The sequence below is a fragment of the Acromyrmex echinatior genome, chromosome 14, assembly GCF_024713525.1.
Source record: "Acromyrmex echinatior isolate Ae372 chromosome 14, ASM2471352v2, whole genome shotgun sequence".
In the NCBI taxonomy this organism is placed as follows: domain Eukaryota; kingdom Metazoa; phylum Arthropoda; class Insecta; order Hymenoptera; family Formicidae; genus Acromyrmex; species Acromyrmex echinatior.
Genome location: NC_141865.1, coordinates 2,461,751 through 2,470,715, shown reverse-complemented (window position 1 = coordinate 2,470,715; position 8,965 = coordinate 2,461,751). Strand labels below are relative to the sequence as shown.

Genomic DNA, 8,965 nt, shown 5'->3' with positions numbered 1-8,965 from the left:
TTTTCTACTCCTGTTTATCTATGTTTTTAGAAAAGTATAATAGTAGTAAATGCTTTATTTTAGAGGTACCAAAGGTTTGCCTGCCCACAAGTATTGTATCAATAATTATGGGACCCTATATATCATTCTATCCTTGTTTTACGTCTAGCAAATCTAGCAAACAATGAAGATAGAATGACAGAAATAACGCTAATAGCGTTCTCCCCGAATACACCATATCTCTTTCTCTTATTTATCTCTTTTTCTCTTTCGCTTTATTGAACTTTATTCGCTTGACAACCGATTGGAGTATCAGCTGTTCGTCAGGTGAAAATTGGCGGGAAACCGGCAAGTAGAATCCTAGCAACCGGAGTGGCACAATGGCACCATCGAAATCCTGGCGGCAAGACGAAGTCCGTGTTTACGACCGAATTTGGACATCAAAGCCGATTCTCCAGAACTTGAACTGCAGCGGGCGCAGTATCGATCGTTATCCGCTTTCTTTCCACCATCACGATGACGACACGTGCCAACAGCTTCATCAAGGAAGAGGTTAGTTAGACGAGCACGGTCTGACTCGTCTTCTTTTTTCTTCGTCATGTTTCGTAACCCTGACTGCAATCTCTGATTGTAGGTATCTGCAGAACCTGGATTGCGTCGCTCACCAAGGAATTTGCCGCAGCATCTAAAGGTGTGTACGACGATTGAATAGTTGGCTATTGGCAACAAAATATATAGCCTTACGCGAGTACGAAGTGATGGAGCATTTTTTACTTAAATTCGAATACATTAACTGAAAATAGTCTGATTTGTTGTGTTGGAGATTTCTGTCTCGAGTAGAAGTTGACGAACTTTTTATTTAAAGGACCAAATAGTAAATATTTTATTACATTATAGACTTTGCAGGCCAAGAGAATTATAGATATTTAAATCACAAGAAAAAACTTTGAATTTCCAAAAACTTCTTAATTAACGAAATTTAAAATGTGATGGTAATAATAATTATGTGTTCAGGCCATTTTATGTTTTACTTGAGATAGTTCCAGATAAAAATTTCTCTAAAAGATACAAATAATTATTGATTTCTTACTTCTGTATAGGAAAAGTTGAAGCAATCAGAACCTGAAAGAGAGCCTGACATAAAAACTTTGCCTCCGATTGTTTTCAAGGGATGCATTCAATATGCTGATGACTTCTTTAACTGTGCTCAGATTTGTGACGATCTCATGTGAGTGTAGAAGACATAAAATATTTCTCAAAAGTGCAAAGAGATAGAAAAAGAATCTGGAATAAAGAGTTAAGCTGCTATTTCATTTGTGCGTTTTTGTCATATGATACATTTTTCAAGCCTATTGATTAACTATAAGATAAGGAGATCCAAGGATCTCTCAGTCTTACACACATTTGTAATACAACAAAAACACACAAATGAAATAGCCTTAATGAAATACTTTAAAGTCTGAACATAGAAATAAAAAAAAATTTGAGATTAAATTTGAATCTGGGTTATATATATTTTTTTAATCTTCTAGACAAGAAGTAAAGCGCAGTAAGAAGGAGATCGTGCCAATAGGTTTTGATTTGGAGTGGCCATTCAACTTTCAAACTGGCAGCGGAAAAACGGCGCTGGTGCAAATTTGTTTGGAGGACAGCGTGTGTTATCTCTTGTATGTCTATTCGCTGAAGAAGCTCCCAGCAGCATTCGTTGAACTCCTATGTCACTCGAAAGTCAAACTCGTTGGCGTCAATATTAAAAAGTCAGTAATTACTAAATAATCTATTTTCATTTTTTTTTTAGAGAATAGTATTTGAGAGATAAATTGTTTCCAGAAAGACCTTGTTTACTATTTTTTCAACGTGTTAGAGTTAAAATAATTTATTTATAGATAAAAATATACGTATTATATAAGACTTTCATCAAGACTATTAAAATTTTTTTCATTGTTACTAATAATCGAGAGAATTTTTACAATCTGCAGAATTTTTTTATAAAATTACAACATTATAAACACTCTTGCTTTCTGTTCTTCAAATTCTATACGTGATTAATTGTCATTGAACAAAGGATTTTATGCTATCGCATTCGGCTTGGTTTATCGAGAATCAGTAGTTGTGTACGCCGTAATATCGAAACTCATTGGGATATACATATGTATTTTCTTTATTTATATATATTGCATTATCTTTTTTTTTTGTTGTTGAAGTAAGACTTACTTTATAATCGCTGTTTCATTACTTTACAAGCTTCAATACAAATGAACAGAGTCGGAACTAAGGTGTGACGAAAAAATTAATGTCTTTTTCTTATTATTGTCTCGATCATTGAAATACTTAATCTCAACTCTGTAAGTGAGGGCCATAATCGATTAAAGCGGATCTCGATGTCCAATAATATTTGTGTGTAAATTTGTACGATTTTCAGTTCAAATAAACTGCGCGTCGGTTGTTTGTCGAATTTGGAACACAATCAACAGTATGTAATACACAAATTAAGTTGGCAAGCAGTTTAATATTATCACTGTAATAAATGTTCACACTGTAATAAAATGATGCATATAATTTATGCGAAAATATTATCTCAGCCGGGATTTGAATTTGGATCTTCCAAATTTCATGCGAGCATCTTATCAATTCAATTACTAAGGCATATGATGATAAAATTTTTGAACTAGAAATCGGCCTTGACCAAAGATAGCCCTTCTTCGTTCATTTGTGTTAAACATTTCTCGGTCCATTTTCATTTAATATTGTCTATAAACTTCATTTGACGTTATCTGCGTTCTTTCGCAAATGTTTTTCCTCTTGTAAAAAAATATCAATAATCGCATGTTTAATATTTTGCAGCGACGTGTGGAAGTTAGGGAGAGATTTCAAAGAGTTTCCTGCTCAGAAAGTGGTAGAGAATAATTGTCTGGACTGCGGGACTTATGCTAATCGTGTCTTAAAGCGATCTTGTCGTTGGAGTTTGGAAAAATTGACTGCTTATTTGGTATTACATGTTTCTTCACATTATTCTTACAGAATTTTGACGATAAAATTAAAATGGGGAATCTTTTATATGTTTAGTTGAAGAAGAAAATTAGCAAAAATCCCGACGTGCGAATGAGTAAATGGCATATACAACCCCTCAGCAACGCACAGAAAAATTATGCAGCCACGGATGCTTATGTACGTACAAAATTAGTTGAAGCTATACTAATATATGTATGAATAATCAAATCATATAAAGCATAAAAATAATATTAATTTAGTACGAAAAAAATTAAATATTCAAATAGAATATTAATTATAGTCACTAAAAAAACGTAAAAATGTCAAGATCATAATTTATAATAATATTAATACAATCAAATAATAGTTTCTAGAGTAAATCAATCAAATATAGAAAAGACCATGCAAGCCAATACGCTGATTCTTATTGCGAATATCTTAATGTTGTTATTTATAACAAAATGTAATAAATTCTAGACGTTTCGATCATTATTAGGCCATTTTCAATAGTATTTGAATACAATGTTTATATAAATTCGTTAAATTTTCTTTATCGTTCTTCTATCATTATAAATAATTGTTTTAAGACTTTCGAAAGCGTTTATAATTAAACTAATTAGAGAATATACATAGAGGAAAGTCCCCTATTATAAGATAGGCGTCTAATATGAGATAGTAGCGTTTCTGCTAAACTAATAAACGCTATACATTGGTTCCACCATGAATATATTGCTCTTGGATTGAAAACTATTTAGTAGAAAATTCATTATTAGATCATGCATGTAATCATTGTAAAAAAAGCTTTTAGAATTTGGATATCTTCAAGTTTCATTGAGATGAGCCTTTAAACCTTGTTTATTATTTAATAAATAAATATTTGGCAATAAATTATTCATGTAGTGATAGAGTAAGATCATACTAATAGAAAAATACGGGATATGTTGAATTGTTTAATTACAGAAGTTAGATTTGATGATCATAAAACCATAAGGCGTAGAAATCGTAATATGAGATACCCAGGATATTTCTAATATGAAATAACTCATGCTCCTGTGTTATACAGTAAAAATCGTTGCTAAAGTATAAATGTTATTGTACAATAATAAAAAAAATCGGAACGTCACGCCTTTTTTTTTTGCAATGCTTGATTTTAACCACTTGAAGACGAGTTTTGAGTATAATCTATCGCATGCTCATTTTTCATGCACGTTGGCTGTGTTTGTATTTTAGAAATATTAAATAAAGTTTTTTAATTACAATACTGATATACTTTGCGTTTTACTATCGATTTCTCGTGGCATCTCATATTAGGAGCACAATTGTTTGACTTTGTGATTTTGCTCACTTTTTACATTTCTTTAATTTTCAGAAAAAAAATTTGAATTAAATTTTATATAACGTTCTTAAAGCTTATTAAATTCCCTTCAAAATGACCTATTATTTTTTTAAATTCTACCTTCTAGCATTTACTCAAAATGAACTCGATATATCATAATAGGAGCCTTTCCTCTAATATAAAATATAATTGACAATATAAATTGAGAATGTAATCATTTAAAATTTCGCTCTTTTATTACTCGCCGCTTTGCTTCATACATATATGTTTCATTCAATATGCCATACTACTTCCTTTATCAATTGCTCAATTTTATTAAGAAAAGGTTAGTGTTATACCTTACTATTTTTATTTTCTTGCAACCGTGGTCATTATTCGTATGAAAGTCGTCATTTCTACAACATTCCAAAATTAAGAACTCAACCTATCTTGTGAGAAGTCGTCAAATTTGTCATTAAGTTAAACAAATTTAATAAGAAAGTTAAAATTAGCCAAATTAGTCATTAAGTTAAACAAATTTATTAGGAAAAGTCATTAAAGTAATATAGTCGTTAAATTTGAATAAAAATTGTTTAAGATTCTCTAAAATTTTTTTCCAAAAAGACAAATTAAAATTGATAAAATACAGTCATTATGTTGATAGAAAATTATTGTCTACAACATTGACCTATACAACTTGACCACCATTATTGCGCATCCATCAATTTCTCAATTAACTATACGAAATTGCGACGAGAGCCTTACAACATAACGAATCGATTACATGTATCGTTGACACTACGCAAAGACGAAGAATCCTCTCCTCAACTATTTTTGAAGAGGGGATATATCTTCTAATATCGGAAAATAGATATTTGGAAATGTTTTCTTATCACTATGCTTATTTAAATCATGAGTTTGCTTTTTTATGTATATCATCTCTGATAAGAGTCTTTTATAATGGTTCTTAAAATGGTTCTTTATCTAGAATTTCCACTGTTTCTCATTCAAAGTCATGATTTTCTTTCAATCTATATTTAGATATAACCGATAAATAGTCGCAGATAATATTCCCAATCTTTTTATTGATGTCATTTTGATGTTCTTTAACACGAGTTTTTAGATTTCTTTTCGTTTGTCCAATATAAGTGGATTTACAGTCTCGATAATTTATTTTGTAGACAAAATTGTTGTTACGTGAAAGTGGTTCCAATTTGTCTTTACCTGTCTTAATAAATTTAGTTAGCGGTTTAAAGACTACGTTAAGATTATATTTCTGCTTATATTTCTGAAACTATTTGAGATATTACTATGATAGGGAATTTTTTTTTAATTAAATTATTATTCTCATTGTTATTATGATCAGATCTTTTATAGATATGATTTTTTTATTCTATTATTGATGATAGCAAATATAAAATCTAAAGGGTATCCATTCATCCATCTAAAAAAAAGTACAAAAATGATTTTTTTTTTAATTCTCATCATGAAATTATGGATCCGAAACAGAGCTCTATCAAGCAGACTCATGATAACATTCTTTTTATTTCATATGGTCAGAGATAATTAAGATATCTAAATAAAAATCATGTGTTTCACGGGCATAATCTTTATATAGAAAGCACCCGTGGAAGCCTCAAGAATATTATTTAAGATTTCTCTTAGAATCCGTTGGTTTTTTGTAAACATCGAACATAATTCTCGCTTCCTCAATTAGCAATTTTACATCAAGGAAACTAACTCCGTCATCTCCATCTATCTCCATAGTGAATTGCAATCTTGCGTAAATTAAACAATTAAATATTTAAAATTTCATCAATTTTGTTTGCTGGTGCAGCAAAATATTATCTACGTATCTAATGTAAAAAGGAAGGTAGGGATACAAAATTTAATTACAATCTCCTCTAAATCGCACATCACTAAATCTGCTAATATATCAGTGAGTATTCATATATCAGTGAGTATATCAAAAAGTATTCATACAGAGAAAATATTTAAAAAAAAACTTTATTTTTTATTTTTAAAAAGTGAATATTATTCAGCGAGAAATGACTCATTTGATGTCGAATCGATATAAATTCGATGATTTTAATATCAATTTGATGTCGATTCGACGTTTAATTAATGATCATTTCTTGTTGGATAATTAATAATTTATTCATAAAGAATAAAATAGATTATATGTTTCTTACAATTATATATATATATCAAAATGATTCTTCATTGTATAAAATTGCTAATTAATATTTATTTTCTACAAATAAGGCTTTTTTTATAACAAATTTCCTTGTACGAATACTTTTTGCTCACTGTAGGTGATAGAGGTGAGCCTATAGGGGTGCTGAAGATCTCTTTATAGATAGTTCTCCTAAATGTAAAGAAGGTTGAATTTAGAATTAAAGAAACTGCTAATAAGAATTTTTCTATAAGTATACTAATGGTCTTAGAAATATGATATTATTCCATCTAGTTTTTAAACTTTAAATTGCCAAATCTACCAGTACGTTTATGAAAAGAGACATAACATCAAAAGATCTCAACTTGTAATCTGGATCCAAAGGCATATTATTTAATAATTTTATAAGTTGGAAACTGTTCTCAATATTACTAAAGTGTTTAAGGACACTGCTTTTAATATTGTGCAAAAAATTAGCCAAACGATAGAGGGGACTATTAATGCAAGAGACTATCATTCCGAGTGGAATATCTTGCTTATGTATCTTCGGCAACCCATAAGCCTTTAATGAAACAACATTAAGATATTCCCAATAAAGACCAGCGTTGGCTTGCATGCTTTTTTCTGTATTTGCATAATTTATAATTTAAAAATGATGAAAGAATGCTAAATAAAAATATAATCATTAAATAATTAGTTATGTCTTCATTATTCAAAATAATAACTTTCACACATTTGCAGGTATCCCTTCTGCTACATACGACACTTGATGCAAAGGCCATTACTATAGAAAAGGAGAACCAAAATGATGAGAATTTGCTAAATCTTTTGAGCTAACAAAATTCTTGCTTTTTGGCTTTAAAAACATTCAATTTAATGTCATTGAGTGTCAGGATGCATTTACGAATGGTAAAAGTCTTACTAGGCGGTCGTTTACCGTACGGAGTTGGTCTACAATTACAAAAGGCTTTATCAGATCATCATCATAAACATTTGGACGCAGTAGCAAATACGCTATTGCTCTTGGAGCATGAGCCAGTGTACACGGTAGGGATACGGAGCAAAGGATATACGGAGGAAGACGAGAAGAAGCTGAGGAGCCTCGGTGCAGAATTCTGGAGAACAAACCGCGGTGGGCTAATCACCTTCCATGGACCCGGTCAATTGGTGGCTTATCCAGTGCTCGACCTTAAACAATTTCATACCAGTATCAAGTGGTACGTGCATGAAGTGGAACGTATGGTGATCCGCGTGTGCGCCGAGCTTGGTATTAAGGCCGAGACCTCACCTGACACAGGAGTCTGGGTCGGTGATCGCAAGATCTGTGCCATAGGCATTCACGGTAGCCGTTACATTACCACCCACGGCCTCGCGCTCAACTGCAATACTGATCTCAAGTGGTTCGATCACATTGTGCCCTGTGGCATCGAAGGCAAGAGTGTGACCAGCATCTCTAGGGAGCTGGACATGGATGTTACGATCGCAGACGTGCTACCAATTTTTAGAAACGCTTTCAGTGATCAGTTTGAGTGCGAACTGATTGAGTATCCGCTCGGCGAGGCTTCGCAGCTTCTACGAGATGCACGCTGTAGCGTTTTAAAAGTATGATAATTGTGAAAATTGAATTTTAAGAAACAAAGTAACTTACGCATTTTAACAAAAATGTGTTTTAATACGTAGCTTTTTCTTGACTCCGTCAGAATAAGACGATAATCTAATGAATGTTGTTTATAGAACTTTGGAAAATAAGATATCAGGGTGTCGAGTCCTTGAATATATTCTTGAATCCTAGAATTATACTGGAATTTAATGTATTCTGGAAAATTCCCGAAAAACCCCTGGAATTTCAGGATTGACTTGGAATTAAAAAAATTAGATCGCAAAAAAAGAAAGAATTTGTTCCGAATTTGTTAGCATTTTAATTCATTCGTCATATAGAATCTTAACTTGATAGTTGTAACTTGAGTATAGTAAAGGACTCTTATAATAATAATAGAGTTAATATATCAACAGGACAATAAGAGTTAAATACATATAAAATTAAAATTAAAAGTTACATATATTGAAGAAAAAACCAATTATTTTATATACTTTATAAATCTTTATATTATAAAAATAACAAAAATTCGCATAATATGTTTCGGCTACGAGATTGAGCCATCCTCAGATATATAAAAAATTACTGATTCTTTGGAGAATAACGTGAAACGCAGTAAAAAAAAATTAAATTTTATAAAATAAAATGATAAATAATTGTCAAGAATTAAAATTAGTTTTCAAATTATTTAAAATAAAATATTAATAAAAGAAAGATAGCTTGACAATAATCGAGTGTGACTGTTACGACGGTCGGAGTGTAACTATCTTTCTTTTATTTTATTTTATTTTATTTTAAGAATCAATAATTTTTTATACATCTGAGGATGACTCAATCTCGTAACCGAAATTGTTATGCGAATTTTTGTTATTTTTGTAAAAAATCTGAAGATTTATAAAATAACTTC

At 30.9% G+C, this 8,965-nt stretch overlaps 2 protein-coding genes across 2 annotated transcripts; both read left to right on the top strand.

The window, feature by feature from the left end:
- The first annotated feature begins 344 nt into the window (after nucleotides 1-344).
- WRNexo (WRN RecQ like helicase) lies at nucleotides 345-7,343 on the top strand. The gene is made up of 7 exons (XM_011057814.2): nucleotides 345-531; nucleotides 614-670; nucleotides 1,080-1,207; nucleotides 1,512-1,736; nucleotides 2,824-2,968; nucleotides 3,046-3,147; nucleotides 7,203-7,343. The coding sequence occupies exons 1-7, from the start codon at nucleotides 496-498 to the stop codon at nucleotides 7,296-7,298; spliced, it is 789 nt and encodes a 262-aa protein (XP_011056116.1). The 5' UTR covers nucleotides 345-495; the 3' UTR covers nucleotides 7,299-7,343.
- Nucleotides 7,338-8,356, top strand: Lipt2 (Lipoyl(octanoyl) transferase 2). Its single transcript, XM_011057813.2, has one exon. The coding sequence runs from the start codon at nucleotides 7,338-7,340 to the stop codon at nucleotides 8,067-8,069; it is 732 nt and encodes a 243-aa protein (XP_011056115.2). The 3' UTR covers nucleotides 8,070-8,356.
- The last annotated feature ends 609 nt before the right edge of the window (nucleotides 8,357-8,965 follow it).